Source organism: Anopheles gambiae, chromosome 3 (genome assembly GCF_943734735.2).
Source record: "Anopheles gambiae chromosome 3, idAnoGambNW_F1_1, whole genome shotgun sequence".
Classification (NCBI taxonomy): Eukaryota; Metazoa; Arthropoda; class Insecta; order Diptera; family Culicidae; genus Anopheles; species Anopheles gambiae.
The window spans coordinates 69,900,756-69,917,478 of record NC_064602.1 but is presented as its reverse complement, the minus strand read 5'-3'; the positions used below and the strand labels follow the sequence as shown (position 1 = coordinate 69,917,478).

The 16,723-nt window shown below is 43.4% G+C and overlaps 3 protein-coding genes across 3 annotated transcripts; 1 reads left to right on the top strand and 2 right to left on the bottom strand.

The window, feature by feature from the left end:
- The first annotated feature begins 1,795 nt into the window (after positions 1-1,795).
- Positions 1,796-3,089, top strand: LOC1271111 (uncharacterized). The gene is made up of 2 exons (XM_309857.3): positions 1,796-1,908; positions 1,991-3,089. The coding sequence occupies exons 1-2, from the start codon at positions 1,895-1,897 to the stop codon at positions 2,994-2,996; spliced, it is 1,020 nt and encodes a 339-aa protein (XP_309857.3). The 5' UTR covers positions 1,796-1,894; the 3' UTR covers positions 2,997-3,089.
- An 80-nt stretch (positions 3,090-3,169) lies between these two features.
- LOC133393626 (titin-like) lies at positions 3,170-10,058 on the bottom strand. The gene is made up of 4 exons (XM_061659283.1): positions 9,781-10,058; positions 7,906-7,966; positions 7,618-7,828; positions 3,170-7,519 (listed from the first exon to the last, which is right to left on the bottom strand). The coding sequence occupies exons 1-4, from the start codon at positions 9,799-9,801 to the stop codon at positions 3,289-3,291; spliced, it is 4,524 nt and encodes a 1,507-aa protein (XP_061515267.1). The 5' UTR covers positions 9,802-10,058; the 3' UTR covers positions 3,170-3,288.
- A 4,977-nt stretch (positions 10,059-15,035) lies between these two features.
- LOC5668023 (uncharacterized) lies at positions 15,036-16,390 on the bottom strand. The gene is made up of 2 exons (XM_061656616.1): positions 15,859-16,390; positions 15,036-15,658 (listed from the first exon to the last, which is right to left on the bottom strand). The coding sequence occupies exons 1-2, from the start codon at positions 16,388-16,390 to the stop codon at positions 15,036-15,038; spliced, it is 1,155 nt and encodes a 384-aa protein (XP_061512600.1).
- Between the last annotated feature and the right edge of the window lie 333 nt (positions 16,391-16,723).

Below are 16,723 nucleotides of genomic sequence, written 5' to 3'. Positions count from 1 at the left end.
GGAAAGACAATGGAGGAGCCGCTATAATGACGAGCTATACGAGTTGTACGACGACCACACTATCGTGCAGCGTATCAAATTCGCCAGGCTCGCCGGTGAGCTGGCCATGTTGTACGCATGTAAACGAACAACCCAGCCCGTAAAGTCTTTTTAGGCCGTCCACAAGGACAGAGGAGGCGTGGTAGCCCCAAACTGAGGTGGCGAGACTTTCGGTAATATTAACCGATAGAGAATTGATCTCAAGTCACAAGGCTCAGAAGCCTTGTATTTTTTTTTTTGCGAAGTACTGCTCGTTCTTCTGTTCCAACGAACTATAAAGATACATCTCATGTAACATGTACCTAGTGTAAGCGCCAAAACGGTAGGAAACCTAGCGAGGATTTAAAACATCTTGTCTTTCAACAAATTTATATGAATAAATCATAACATCTTTTTGTGCTTAAAAAAAAAAAAAGAGGTGGCGAGATGGCGTGGAGGCGTCCGCCATTAAGACCGGACTGGCAGACGAAGGAGCGATACCGTGAGCGGTTTCGGACACTCTTGAGGCAGGCCAAGACCGCAATGCGGTTGTAGCGCCGGATAAATCGATAAATCGAAGGGCAACTGAAGTTAAGAATTAGTAAATTTCATGATCTGCTTTAGTTATTATAATGTTATATCCATGATTCCTTATTTCTACACAATGAATTATGTATGATAGACAATCTGTTATTAATAGCTTTATTGGAGGCTACTAAAACATATAGGTAAGATTCTAGTCAAAGAATAAGTCCTAAATGATCCCCCACCCCCCTCAACAGTGGCCCGCGAGAGTATTTTTATCCCTTATCCGGCCCGCGATCTAAAACGAGTTGGACATCACTGTGATAGACCTAAATTTCGTCAATTTAAGCGATGTATATTGATAAATTGCTGCTATTTTCTATTACAAGGACAGCATTTATCTAAAAGAAGCACTCATGTAAAAGGTCGTCAATCCTTGCAAAAACCATCAAACTGGGTTAAAAACATTTAACTGCTTCGTCAATAGCTACGAATAATTCGAAATTACTTTCAAACATGATGAAATGAATTAAGTACAAAAATAAGTTACCAACATCTTTTAGAGTTGCGAATTTTCTTAAACATATCAACCGCCATCAGTGAATACTGAATCAGAATTTTTTAGTACACAAAACAAGAAGAAGGTACATGGTAGTAGACCTAGTGCATCATTAATGTTAATAAAAACGAGCGATTGTGTCCAATTTGGACCAAACATGTCTACAATATGGATACTTGGCAATTCCAAGAATTCAACTAATTTATAAGTTAAGTTTTCACAGCTCTTTAATGAATGGTACCGGCCAAAATGTGCAATATAATTTCAAATTTATATTGAACAAAATTGACACTTTTTAAACAATTCTTTAACTACACAAGTTTGCTAACATCTTCCTATACTATTCATTGATTTGGTTCATTGTATTGGACAATTGTCTTCGTAACAATGGTTCGTTCGTCACGATGAACCATTAACATGCACAAACCAAGTGCCTTTTAACATAAAGTAAACTTTGTGAGTGAGTGATATTTTATCATAAACAACTCCTAAAATTAATTATTTGTCAAAAAAAAAACAATCAGAACATTTGCTTTGGCAAGGCATGGCTGCTTCACTTTCATTAAACTGTGGCACAAGTTTCACAAAATGTGTAGAAAAACGACTGCAACAAACTAAACTTCGTCATATGCTGATCCGGACGATTGACCACATCGTATTACATGGCAATCAAAAATCACTTAGCAAAACACGATATCAACGAGCAATGGTATTACAACACTTTTCACTCTTCTCGTCACATTCTTAGCTCAGTATTGCAACGAAAAGCATGTCCAAAATTGAAAAATTGGCATGAGTTTGCTTGTGTAAGTAATACAGTTTCTGCCACGTATCATACATAGCTTCATACCGGGCTATTGTCCTTTGTATTCAACTGTACTCCAACAGCTTAATCACCTTACTATTGGTGCTTTCGACGCATGCATACGAGTTCACCTGCTCCTACACTGCGTGCACCGTGTCCAATATACACATTACCTACGACGGACTGTACGCCTTCAGCTTCATTCCCAACGGAACGGATGCGCTATTTTTGAAAGGTGCTAAAGGGAAACTGGCGGACTTTTCCTTCCTCGAAAGTGCTCCCTATCTCGTGCAGTTTGTACTGGAAAGGTGTATTTTTGGTGAGTTGGTTATACCCGCCTTTAAAACCCCTTCAACGGTGATATTAAAACACGTGTCGGTGAAAACTATTCGATTCAATTCCGGTGGTCAAATGCTCCGTGACGTCAGATTATGTGGCACAACGTTCAAGAACATTCCTGACACAGTTCTGCAACTGTCGGGAGTTGTAAATCTAGAGCAAAGCCATTCACCAATGCGACTCTTGCAGCTAAGTGTACTTAGGCGCATGAACAGTCTCGTCAATCTAAACCTGTCCTACAACAAGATACAAACCATAACGGCCGACTCGGAGGGTGTTTGCTGTGAGAAGCTGGAGTCTTTAAACTTGATTGGTAATTCGCTGAAGCAGTTCGATTTTGCAGTTGTGATGTACATGCCGCAATTTCAGCGCCTTTTTCTCGGCAACAATCAAATCGCAACGATAAGTGTAGAGGCAAATAAGCCCTACACAGGTAAGCAGCGCTTCTGCTCTTGGAAATCTTACTACCTTAAGCGGATTGAAGTAGGTGTGGAGATTCCCAAACCACCGTGCGCGGATTATTTTGCCAAGCTCAACGGAATTACGCTAAACCACAACAAACTGACAACGATCGATATAAGCCTGTTTGAACGGATGAACATGCTGGATTATCTAGATTTAGCGTACAATCCTTTAAAATCTGTGAAGATAGTGAAGGAAAAAGTGCCAATCTCAATCAACTTTAGCCTGCTGAAAGGTGAAGCTGGATATTTATACGACTTACCGCCGGAAGTGTTCACGAGGGTTTAATAAAGAAGCGTTTTGATAGGTACTTAACGTAAATAGGTTTTTTTTATAGGAAAAGGGTAAATTAAAGCAACAAAAATTCGATCGAAGCCAATGGAAGTATTCGTTCAGTTTACTCAGTCCGCATGAAGTTTTCGTTCATTTTACTGTCTGACCAAACAGAACTCATTTTTCAATTGTTTTTTTTTTCTATTTTTCCACCATGTTTTATTTCTTATGATTGTCATATAGAAACATGCATTGAACTGTATGTCAAGTCTTTTTAACGAACATTCCACTCCAAACCAGTCTTTATTCAACCTCGTCGGCCCATCGCTAAAAATCTATCCGGAATACGACGCTGGCTTTGAGCGCTTTTCTCCTCCCGGTCCGCTTTTGCCATCTTTTCATCCACACCACCTACCCGTGATCGAGCAGTATCAACCTTGGGCAGGTAAGCATTAACGCTGTCTCCAGGCACTCGTTGGCTGGGGCCCGAATTGCTTGGCTTCGGTACCAGCTCGTCGTAGTTGAATGCCTTGCCGAGGTTGTTGGGTGTTTGCGGTTCTTCATCGATTGCATATTTGTCATACCTTTCAAACACCACCTTGTCAAACTTGGCCAACTGCACATCGTACACACCAGGCGCAATCTTATTGACAAGCTCATTCAACGGTGCACCTTCCTGCGTTTTAAACTGAGGATGCTCCGTACGCACGATAACATGCCTGGCATCGGTCGGTACCTTCAGTATGATCTCAATACAGCTGCCCATATCCGACGGTGGTGGTGGTGTGGAATGACTCGGTTTTCCCGGATCATTTTGCTTCGCTGGTGCAACTGCATCAACTGTATCAGTGTCCTCGTCATCATCGACCTCATCGTACACGTCACCGTTGAACGAGGCGGATGTTTTCGGAGCCATCGATGGTTTCACTATTTCCGGCGAACCCGTAGTAACGAACGGTGGTCCGATATCACGAATCACTGGTAAAACTCTACTGATGGCAGCTAGCACGTCGTTTGAATCGCTCGGAAGACCAAGTCGAGATGGAAACGGATCTGCTTCAAATGGTGGAGTCGGGAAGACATCGGTGAGGGGAGAATCTGCCGGTTGTGTTCTGGCAGCAAGTTTGATATCAGGCCTATCAGATCCCTTCTTGGACTGTGACATGCTCGGTTCTTTGCCTGATTTGGGCGACTGCTTGGGGTCATCAGACTCTTCGGCTGCCTCGTCCTCAGGTTTCTCTGAGCTCACATCGTCTTGTTGATTTTCAGGATCCTCCGATGACTTGGAGTCCTCGCTGGGCCTCTTGTTCTTGCTGTCAGGCTTTTCAGATCCCTTCTTGGGCTGTGACTTGCTCGGTTCCTTTGCTGATTTGGATGATTGCTTGGGGTCATCAGACTCTTCGGCTGCCTCGTCCTCAAGTTTCTCTGAGCTCACATCGTCTTGTTGATTTTCAGGATCCTCCGATGATTTGGAGTCCGTGCTGGGATTCTTGTTCTTGATGTCAGGCTTTTCAGATCCCTTTTTCGGCTGCGACTTGCTTGGTTCCTTTCCTGACTTGGGTGATTGCTTGGGGTCATCAGATTCTTCGGCTGCTTCTTCCTCAGGTTTCTCGGAGCTCACATCGTCTTGTTGATTTTCATAATCCTCCGATGACTTGGAGTCCTTACTGGGCTTCTTGTTCTTGATGTCAGGCTTTTCAGATACCTTCTTGGGCTGCGACTTGCTCGATTCCTTCGCTGATTTGGGCGATTGCTTGGGGTCATCAGACTCTTTGGCTGCCTCGTCCTCAGGTTTCTCTGAGCTCACATCGTCTTGTTGATTTTCAGGATCCTCCGTTGACTTGGAGTCCTGGCTGGGCTTCTTGTTCTTGCTCTCAGGCTTTTGAGATCCTTTCTTGGGCTGCGACTTGCTCGGTTCCTTAGCTGATTTGGATGATTGCTTGGGGTCATCAGACTCTTCGGCTACCTTGTCCTCAGGATTCTCTGAGCTCACATCGTCTTGTTCAATCTCAGGATCCTCCGATGACTTGGAGTCCTCGCTGGGCTTCTTGTTCTTGCTGTCAGGCTTATCAGATACCTTCTTGGGCTGTGACTTGCTCGATTCCTTTCCTGACTTTTGTGATTGCTTGGGGTCATCAGACTCTTCGGCTGCCTCGTCCTCAGGTTTCTCGGAGCTCACATCGTCTTGTTGATTTTCAGAATCCTCCGATGACTTGGAGTTCTCGCTGGGCTTCTTGTTCTTGCTCTCAGGTTTTTCAGATCCCTTCTTGGGATGCGACTTGCTCGGTTCCTTCGCTGATTTGAGTGATTGCTTGGGGTCATCAGACTCTTCGGCTGCCTCGTCCTCAGGTTTCTCTGAGATCACATCGTCTTGTTGATTTTCAGGATCCTCCGATGACTTGGAGTCCTCGCTGGGCTTCTTGTTCTTGCTGTCAGGCTTTTCAGATCCCTTTTTCGGCTGCGACTTGCTTGGTTCCTTTCCTGACTTGGGTGATTGCTTGGGGTCATCAGATTCTTCGGCTGCTTCGTCCTCAGGTTTCTCGGAGCTCACATCGTCTTGTTGATTTTCAGGATCCTCCGATGACATGGAGTCCTCGCTGGGCTTCTTGTTCTTGCTGTCAGGCTTTTCAGATCCCTTCTTGGGCTGCGACTTGCTCGGTTTCTTCCCTGACTTGGGTAATTGCTTGGGGTCATCAGACTCTTGAGCTGTTTCGTCTTCAGCATTACCTGAGCTCACATCGTCTTGTTGCTCATCATAATCCTCCAAAGACTTCGATTCCTCGCTGGGCTCCTTTATCTTACTGTCAAGTTCTTCCACATCAGACTCTCCGGAAGCCTCGTCTTCAGGTTTAATTGAGCTTTCACCGTTTAGTTGATCTTCATAATCCTCCAACGACACTGAGTCATCGCTAGGCGTCTTGTTCTTGCTGTTCGGCTTTTCAGATCCCTTCTTGGGTTGCGACTTGCTTGGTTCTTTTCCTGACTTGGGTGATTGCTTAGGGTCATCAGATTCTTCGGCTGCCTCGTCCTCAGGTTTCTCTGAGCTCACATCGTCTTGTTGATTTTCAGGATCCTCCGACGACTTGGAGTCCTCACTGGGTTTCTTGTTCTTACTGTCAGGCTTATCAGATCCCTTCTTGGGCTGTGACTTGCTCGGTTCCTTCGCTGATTTGGATGATTGCTTGGGGTCATCAGATTCTTCGGCTACCTTGTCCTCAGGATTCTCGGAGCTCACATCGTCTTGTTGATTTTCAGGATCCTCCGACGACTTGGAGTCCTCACTGGGCTTCTTGTTCTTGCTGTCAGGCTTATCAGATCCTTTCTTGGGCTGTGACTTGCCCGGTTCCTTTCCTGACTTGGGTGATTGCTTGGGGTCATCAGACTCTTCGGCTGCCTCGTCCTCAGGTTTCTCGGAGCTCACATCGTCTTGTTGATTTTCAGGATCCTCCGATGACTTGGAGTCCTCGCTGGGCTTCTTGTTCTTGCTGTCAGGCTTATCAGATCCTTTCTTGGGCTGTGACTTACTCGGTTCCTTCGCTGATTTGGATGATTGCTTGGGGTCATCAGACTCTTCGGCTGCCTCGTCCTCAGGTTTCTCTGAGCTCACATCGTCTTGTTGATTTTCAGGATCCTCCGATGACTTGGAGTCCTCGCTGGGCTTCTTGTTCTTGCTGTCAGGCTTATCAGATCCCTTCTTGGGCTGTGACTTGCTCGGTTCCTTCGCTGATTTGGGTGATTGCTTGGGGTCATCAGACTCTTCGGCTGCCTTGTCCTCAGGTTTCTCTGAGCTCAGATCGTCTTGTTGATTTTCAGGATCCTCTGACGACTTGGAGTTCTCGCTGGGCTTCTTGTGCTTGCCGTCAGGCTTTTGAGATGCTTTCTTGGCTTGTACCTCGGGTTGGACTTGCTGGGGTGTCAGGTTCAGTTCTTTGTTAGGTTTAATCGCTTCTGAATCAACGGAGTTACTTTTCGGAATATTATCTGGTTGCGGTCTTCTATTTGGCTTGGCTAACGTACTTGGTTTCTTGTCTGTTGGTTTCTCCACTTTATTTTTCGGCTGTGGTTCATCAACTTGGTTTGACTGCTTTTCAGAGCTTGGTACTTGCTTCGGCTTAGATGCCGGTACTGACATTACATCACTGGATGGTTGTGGGAACGGTTCTTGAGCAATTGGAGACTTTGCGCTTCCTGCAGGTTTCTTTACTGGCCTTCTAAAGGAACTTGGATCCCTCACATTAATCAGACGATTACCCGTTTTATTAGGAGCATCAGCTGGCACCGCCTGTGCAGATTCTTTTTTCGGTTGAATCGCATCATCTCTTATGTCGCTGCTTTCCATAGGTTTGTCGCTTTCTTTCGGCCTGCTCGCCCTTTCCTTCCCATCATAAGAAGGCGCATTCCTCTGCGGTTCATCCTCACCATTGCTACTCTCGAAATCCTTCTTTATCTTTTCGGCCATATTCTTCAAACGTCCCAGATCGCCTTCCTCCGTGCAGTCGACGGGAAATAATTCAGCAGCTGGGCCATCCTCACCGTTCCTAAAATGGTAAAAGTTTCGTTGATTGTTATTGATTTTTCGCTTGGAAGCTGGCCGAAACGTAACGCTTGCCTAAATTGTTGCAATTTGCGCTCTTACCTCAACAGCTTCAACCGTTCCCGTGTCATTTTATCCGGAGCAGATAAACTCACACTTCGGTACCCAGACCCATCGGCCAAATAGTGTGTGACAAACATTTTTCCCTGCCCATCGACGTAACCGTAACATCCCAGCACCGCTCCGTCAATAGTTTTCTGATGCTGAAACTGTGTTTCTCCCTTGCGATCTGCTTTCCTGTAATCAGCTTTCCCTGGAAAATAGCAATGCGAAAAGCATTATACCATTCTACTGATGCTTTTATCACGATTTTCCTGTTCATTTAATTACCTCCACGGTATGCCCGTTCATCTCTCGCTTCGGCGAAAAGTGCCAGCAGCGATAGCAGCAGCTGTAACAGAATGAAGAGTGATAATTGATAATTAATTAGATTTGTTTGGCTTTCAGTTTATCTTCATGGTTTGTTTAATTTAAACTAGCTTGCTTGGCACAATGAACCAAAGACTATTTGCCCAATTAGTGTGAATAACTCATTGAAACCCAATGTCAATATCTACCTATAAACAAGTTCTGTCAATAAGTCAATAAGTCAATAGTAAAAAAAATCGTGTAAATGAAAATATTTTCACAACTATTACTCCCAAACATGTAAATACATTATTAGAGCATCATCAAAGTATAAGATCCTAATCATTCTTAATGAAGGATCGCATAATACATAATAACTTATTTATTTATTTATTTATTATTTTTTAATTAATGCATATACAACAAGATCCAATAGGACATTACCCACATTACCCGTGATTCAAATATTAATACGATCATTAAGAATTACTCACTACATTGGGCTTCTCTTGTTAAACATCGTTTAATTTTATATCAACATTCTTCTTTCAATTTGAGACTATGCTATATTCTAAAAAAAACCTTTCAAAACATGGCGTTTAAATACGCAAATCGAAAAGCTTATCGCCTTTTATTCATGCCCACTTCCGATTCGCTTAACTCTGATGAAAGCCCCTAATAAGTTTATGCACCCAAATTTTAAAGAAGTATCATTAGTATGTCAAATATTTAAATCATTTCTACAACATTGTATTAATTATTCTGTGCAGTGTTGAATGACCCGAAAATCCATAATCGATTGTAGCAATGGTCAAGCTAAGAGGCTTTAAATAAACAAGATTATATTATAAAAAAAAATTACAACGAAAATAGAGCCAAATCAAGTCGAAATTACCTTGAGAACCTTTTCTTTTTAGAACTTAATTACTTAAAAAATACAAAGATTTACGACTGGAACAAAATATAGATAATTCCGCAATAAATCAAGCCAAACTTATATTGCATAGATAACTATTAATTTTAATGTGTTTTGTTTGTTTTTGAAGTCGTTAAGAACCCCAACATAAAAGATGCAATGGGAAGCGATTCACATATCCTTCTTCTTTGCTCCCGGTTGAGCACGTCGTGGCTTACATGGCCACGGATGATGCAATTCCTACTAATGGTAATACAATAAAGAGCTGCTCAAAAGGACTCACAGTGCAATAAATAATCCACGTCTACTCATCTTGGAATACACTCGCTAGCTCATCAATCTACAGCTTACAATTTGCCTCGCCTTGAGCCATACGTTGTTTAGAATATAAACATAAAACCAAAACCTGTAGTAATTCCTGTCATAAAAGAAGACGAAACAGGATGTCCTGCTGGAAAGGTCACGCTACAGAAGATGTTCGACCAAAGAGTCAAATTGTTAAATGGCTGGCAAGAATACACCACGAAACTAATGGGACAGTGCTGTTTTCCATTTTTTTATGCAAGCTCACGTTGTGAAAGATGCGCAGAACTATTATTTCGAGAATGTGATGATGATAAAAAAATTCAAATACCATGCTTGTTATCTGAGAGAAGAATTCATCCTCTGACATCATCATGATGATATCTTGGGAATTAAAAGATAGTTATACTATTGGAGATCATCGTGAGTGTCCTACAAACACATATTCCTTTCCCAAAAAAACATCATTTCTGCTAAAGTTCATCTTTATCACGTCTGGTTTGAACTCTCCGAAAGACATCACCATTTCACAATGCACACGTCTCGGGGTTTTTGAGTGCGCTAAATCACTATCGCGTAAATTAATACACCGTCCAGCGCGCGGGCGATCGTTGGATTTGCATTCCGCACAAACTTACCCATCTGCAGTTCAGCCGCATCTTGATCTTGACTCGTGGAACGACGTAGACGTTCCTATTATAGCACTGAGCTCACACTTAACACGGGCACACACTCACAGTAGCAAACAAAAAAAAACTTGCCCCAAATCCTCCTGGCCCCAAACCGAACACTGCACCGGTTTCAACTTCTCACCCAACTTGTTCACAAAACGCTCCCCGAGAGCGTTGTTCCGCCACTGCTCCAGGAGTTGCTTATCGTTCGAGCGCTTCTGCCGAACTGACTGCCGGCCGGCAGGATCACCATCGTTTTGATAACTTTCAAACACACTGTGCATGCAGTTCTGCTCCCCTCCACTCCCCAAATCAAGTCGATCAGGTTTTTACAATATCTTCTTCAGTATAATAAAAAAATACACAACAAAATAGCATAATTTAGAGCCAGAACAACCCAAGAGCGCAGGTTTTTCCAATTTTTATGTATCCTTTTTCCTGCCACGATCACGCGTCGTGACGTTTCTCCACCGACTTGAAAGCGCAATTTATTCTAACGACCTTACCCTTGCCGACCCTGAACCCTGGCACGTACAGACGCTGGGAGGTAACCGAAAGTAAGACGAAAGCAAAATTCTCCAAAATTCTCTACCTTCCTATGGTTCGCACTAATACCCGATCGGTGCGGCAACAACCGAAACACGCCACGCCGTGTATCTGCCCGGTACGATCACACGACGTATGGACACCGGGGCCCCTGATGCTGTGCCTGCAACGCCGAGTCAACCCGACCGATCACACCGTATGGATGGACCAGTTTTTCCACCCCATGCCTGGCATGTGTGTTTCACCCTTTCCCCTAGGAGGCCATTCATCCGATGGGTCTTCTTCTGGCCCCAACAAATCCAAAGCACCACTCTGAAGAGTTTATGGTACAGTAATTTATGAACGGTCATTTACCGCGAGTTCGCTTTTCGATACCAACGCCAAGAAATTAGGAAGATAGCGCACGGAGGATTAAATTCACGCAAAAAAGATCTCTACCCCTTTTTCGCCTACTTTGACCTGCGCTTAGAAACGGTCGATCAATAATCGCTCGTGTTCTATATAATGTTTTCAGCAACTCTTCCTTCTTGCTAGACAACTTTACTACACTGACATCACCTTACCAAGCAGGAGTGAAAGGAAGAAGATTTATTAGCATTATTCATAAAGCACCTGTTTTATTAAATTTTTGGCTGGATGTATCGATGGCACCAGGTAGAGTGTCCTGTTACACACGCTGTGCTTTAGTTTGTTGCTTTTGGTCGCGGATAGGGAGCTGCCCAGCGCCTGCCGTGATGGTAGTGGCAGCGGTGCAACAGCTGGTTTCTTCGCTGGGCGATCGTGCCTTATCACATCGTCGCATTGCGTGATCGCATTTCGTTGGAACTGAATCGTTTGCAGAAACAGGGTGATCCTCGTGTTTACTCTGAATCTTGTTAGTGACAATAATGAAATAAACTGATAAAAGAAGAATAAATCATATATAAGTTAGTAAAAACTAAAGCATAAATAAATAAAGAGTTGTAACAAGATGGACAAGACATGGAGAAGACATGAATGAAGATAGACATATCAAGAGATTAGCTAAATTAACCGTTATTAGGTTCTGCTTTTAAATGAAGATTCTTTGTTTTATAATCACTATTGCTTCGAAAACACATAAAACTTCATTTTCAATATCTTCTTCATTTACTTAATCTTTATCTAGTGTTTATTTATTCAAAACATATTTTACCTTCTTCGTTTGCCCGCAAACAAATTGCTTTTGTTTCAACCATACTTACCGTTATTCGCGTAAACTATGCTACCTTGCTCGCTGAAAATGGGCAGACATAATTTATTACTGCCGAGAAAAGTTCTCGCCCGATCAATATTTGCTCCTTTGCCCCTTTTTTCACGTTTTACGCCTCCAAACTTTGTCTACCTCCCGCCTCAAAAGATCAAAAAACTTTGCTCCGGTTTGCCACTCGCGTTTGCCACCCTGTGCCATCGATCGAACCTTTATTGTTCTTTTTTCTCTCCCTTTTTTGCATATAAAGTTTCGCTTTTTTGCTTTGGCTCTTTCGCTTTTATCGTTTCGCTTTCTGCTCATTATGCATTCGAGCATTTTTCTTCGGCCACCCCCTCGTCCCGTGCAACGAATTCTGATCTTCTCTCCTTTCGCGCGCGTTTATGTGCGGTGCGCAGGGGTAAGCAGTAAGAAAGAACCGAAACCAAACTTTTCTCGACATCTCTCCAAACTGCATTAGCATATTGCCTTCGTTTTGTGGTTGTTTTTGTTTTTGTTTTTTCGCTTCCCGCTTTCACGCGCCGACTATGCGTGTGTAAGAACTTTCAGAGACATCTTCCACGCCGCGCTGAGGGTTGTGTCGTTCTTCATTTTATTGGCGATACAGCATTAGTGCGGCGAGCTTCGTTTCACTTAACACGCTGGCTGGCTGGTAATTCGATCGTATAACCCCGTTGTCGATATATTTCTGCTCGGTTTGGTTTGGTTGGTTCGTTCATTTGACCTGATCCTTTGACATTTCATCTTCGCTGAGCTGAGATGTTACTCAAACTGGTTGGTAAAGTGTATACTCCTTATCATACTATCAGACAACATTTGCACACCACGCTGGTTGCTTATGCATCCTGAGAGCAAAGTGGATTGGAAAAATCAAAGAACAACACAAAAAGTGGTTTTGTGTTTGTTGAAATCAAGGACCTAATCTCAAACTACAAACCGTAAGAGAACGGAATACGGTTTAGTTCGTTTTCGCGTTCTTCTTGCCTTGCTTTCATTTCGCATGAAAATGGTTATTAATTAGAGGCCATTAGCTATGTAGAGCAATATAAATTACTTTGACTAATTTGCATTTTTCCAAAGAAACGGCCCGATGTTGTTAGCTTGTTTGTTTACTTCATACACCAATTTATTCCGTTTTATTTGAGATAATCAGATGAATAGTTGTTTCAGAGCATCCCACATACTCATATATAACCAACAATAAATAGTAAAGCAGTAAAAAAAAACATAAGTTACAGATAAAATAAATATTGAATAATAAATATTCATATTTTATCCCTTTTTCAAAGAGTTAATTACAGGGTTTTCCAATTGAGTATAGACTAGCAGCATACTTTTTTTGAATAGTCGCAATAGATTCTTGACTAGCATCCTCTATTTTTGATTACGAGCAGTGGATTATTGACTAGGAGCAATTGATTTCAGCAGACCGGTTGCTGGCGCGGAGTGTTCAGATTGTTTTTAGAGGTTATCGGTAGGAAATCTAAAGCAAATTCGGTAATTTTCATTAAAAACAACTTTTTATTCACTCATAAATTTTATTAAATTCCAATTTTATGGTTGAACAGTCAATACTTAGAAAAATATTTGATTTTTGGTTAGAAAAACTGAGTTTTAGTGTGTTCAATTGTAAACCGATATTCGATCGAAAATCGATAGAACTACATCTGGTCACTCTGGAAAACTTGCTTAATCTAGCTTTTGGTTAGGTTATGCCTGTGGGTTAACTACTGCATATTTCAATTCAGCCGTTAAGTGCTTTTGTGTTGTATTGTGCATTCATAAAATCAAAACAATAGCACCAAAAACCTATCAGATAAAATATATCTTATTTTGTGGATGATATATAGCAGTAAAACAATCGCTTTTAGCTAATGAGCGGATGATATTAAATATGATCCACAGATTATTATTCAAGTCGATCTGTCACACCGGGTATTATAAACACGACGCTCTTAGGCTGTCATGCAGGGACCTGCTGAAATCAATTGCTCCTAGTCAATAATCCACTGCTCGTAATCAAAAATAGAGGATGCTAGTCAAGAATCTATTGCGACTATTCAAAAAAAGTATGCGGCTAGTCTAAACTCAATTGGAAAACCCTGTAAGTAGACAGTTGTCCCCATTATCTGATCTAACTCGGAAAGACAATCACGATATCACGGTTCTAATTAAGTTGCTCCGTCTTTTAACTCTCTTCTTTTACTTCCTGTTGCTTATTCGTTCTTGCGGCAGACGCTTCCACATCCAATGTTGATTGAATTTATGTTGAGCAATATTGTGCAAACTCAATTACCAATCTGCCCATTTGACCGATCGTTGTCGTAGCGCCGATAGGATATTCAGCAACATTCTGTAGAGAAATCTTGATCGATACAAAAAACTATACATACAGTATAGAAAAACATCCTCGATTTTTTTTTATTTCATCCGAGAACTTTTCCAAGTTTAAGTTAGCAGATAAAAGTAAAAGAAAATCAGAAATGTAATGCAATGACGATTTCCTTCTCCTGCCCTGAATCCAAGATCTCCTGCAGCATTACATAGTAGATTTTTCATCATAAAAACTTTCTAATAAAAACGAGTTTCTAATTTTCAATAAATATATTACTCTATTTATTAATACACAACAACTATTTTCTCAAAACCGTTCGGCATCTGAAAGTACAGAAACGCAATAAACGCAGCATGTCGGTAAAACGCCTTAAAGTATGCAATTTGCGCATCAACACAGTGAGCCACAGAAAAGTCGCATAAACAGAACACAGAGACGCTCGCTTTACTTACAAAAAACCTCTAAAAATGATGTTAAAAAAGACACACGGGAAAACATGGGAGATTTGATTTGAGATTGAGAGTTGATAAAAATAGAAAAATGTAATAAAAAAACCATCCAGCTATACATTTATGCATCAAAACACTTTTATTCAATTTGTGCTCAAACTTTTTTTCTCGTGCTATCTTAAATAAGTTACGATTAACTAGCGTAGACGAGAGGGATGTGCTTTTACTGTGCGTTAAACACACGGCACACATACACTCTTGCATTTGCTGTCTTTTGCCGTTTTCGTCCTCCACGGCAACCCTTTTCCTATGGAACACGGAAGGCAGGCAGCTACTTCCTTCCCACATCCTACTCGAATACACACGGGAAGCTCTCCATTTCGCAATAGCGATGCTTTCGCAGTATACTTTGCGCGTTCGTTTGATGAATAAATCTAATCACAGTGGCAAGAGGAAAATGAATGCATCCTTAAACATCGAAAACACACTGTCTTTTGCTTCCATAAATATCGCTTTTTTTCTCGAACCCAATTGCGGGACCGGGTTGCTTGTGTTGGGGAACGAATGAATGAGTGTAGTATACTAAAGGGCAGATGAAACTTAATATAAAATGAGTATTTTTTTCTCTTCCATGCAAACTGCTGCGTCTTTTCCTCAATCTACTCTACTTCTTCGCTGGATATTCCTGGTCGGTTATAATTCGTCGGGCAGCGGGACGTCGGGCACGCAGCCGGCGAGAGCGGTTGCGGGCCCGCTGCAGCACCCAGCTACCGTCCGGTTTCTGAAAGAGTCGCTGGGCCGGCAGCTCGTCCAGTGACTGGCCGAACCCTTCCGGTGGTGGCGGTGCCGGCCAGTTGAAGTTGGCCGGCAGTCCACTCTTCTGGGCGTGACAGTTCGGGATGTACAGGACGGGAATGAAGCCGAGGTAGCCGGCCGGCTGGTTTGGCTGTTGGCCACCCTGCTGGTTCTGCTGATCGGCTGGGCAGTTGCATGGTGCCTGCGGCACGTTCGGAGGTGCGTACGGATAGGGCACAAAGAAATACGGATATTGCGATACCGCTATCTGATAGTTTGGAGGTGGAGCATAGTTGTCCCCACCGGAAGACGACGGTGGCCCCGAGGGTGGCATCGATGGGGGCGGAGATGAGGAGGAGGAGGATGACGAGCCAGGCGGTGAGCTGGTATCGATGGGTTTTGTCGGTGGATACACACCAATTGCGGTTCCAGGCGATCCAGGGATTGGTGTACTCGGTGAAGACTCGACTGGAGGTTGTTCCGTCGTAGGTCCTGCGGGAAGTTCAAAAACAGCATCAGTACACCATCCCACAGTTTGCTGACATCCGTACAAAAAATCTACAAATAATCATGCACTACATCCTACATCCCCTACGTCCCTTCAAAAGAGTACCAGCCTCCCAACACCCTTGATCTCCGTCAGCGTATCCGTATCTGGATGCGCTGTGTAAGTTTACGGTGGAGCATACTACCTGGAGCGACGGTTGGAATCGATATACTGGCGTTGTGCGTTAGCTGTGCCACTCCGCCGATCGTCGTGTGATTTGCCACGATTCCTGCGCCAACCGCCGTGGCGCTACTTACGTCGATACTACCGACCGAAACGTGCCCGGTATGATTAAGGGAGCTATCTATCAAACCTGCTTCGACGCCAACGGCCACACCGACCGTGCCTGCCACGGTGACCTGCTGGCTGTCGATCGTATTTTGGCCACCGTGTGACACCTGCACACCTTCCCCGGTCACCGTCACGTTGGACGTGTGCGTATGATCGACGGTCACGCCGAGCCCGGTGGCCGATGCGTTCACTCCGGCGCTTGTCTGCACGCCTGTGGACGACCCAATGGAACCACCGATCGTGCCAATCACGTTGTGGTTCGGGCCGGTGTGCGAGGTGCTTGCTGTGCCGCTAATGCCGGCCGTAGACACACCCGCGCCTAGAGATATACCACCTGGGCCACCAACCGGTTGGTCGGTTGTGGCAGTCCAACAAGGGAAGATCATTCGTTAGTAGTTGGTAGTAAGGCGCACAACATGAAGTTTGCGTGCGTGATGCGCAGTATACTCATCGGCAGGTGTATTTACCGTGCGGTCCACCCAGGCCCAGCGATGCCTGCAGTCCACCATTTCCCGGCTTAAACCCGATCCCAATGTGTACTGGAGTGTGGCCATGTGTGTATGTGTATTGATGCGTTCGTGTGCGTATCGTGAGTATGCGTGATGTTGACGTGTGGCGAACGTGTTGTGGTGAGAAAAACGTGTAAAATGTTTGTGTACGATTAGTAACAATATTGTTAGAAATAAGATAGACGCGCGTTATTTCACAAGTTACACAAG

What these genes read in the sequence shown, in the direction of transcription:
- LOC133393626 (XM_061659283.1), bottom strand. Translation starts at nt 9,801, where the DNA reads ATGCGGCTGAACTGCAGATGG. An exon ending in TGAACGGGCATACCGTGGAG is followed by an intron (nt 7,829 to 7,905) that starts GTAATTAAATGA and finishes GCTATTTTCCAG; the next exon opens with GGAAAGCTGATTACAGGAAA. An exon ending in GAACGGTTGAAGCTGTTGAG is followed by an intron (nt 7,520 to 7,617) that starts GTAAGAGCGCAA and finishes TTACCATTTTAG; the next exon opens with GAACGGTGAGGATGGCCCAG.
- LOC5668023 (XM_061656616.1), bottom strand. Translation starts at nt 16,390, where the DNA reads ATGATCTTCCCTTGTTGGACTGCCACAACCGACCAACCGGTTGGTGGC. An exon ending in GATTCCAACCGTCGCTCCAG is followed by an intron (nt 15,659 to 15,858) that starts GTAGTATGCTCC and finishes AACTTCCCGCAG; the next exon opens with GACCTACGACGGAACAACCT.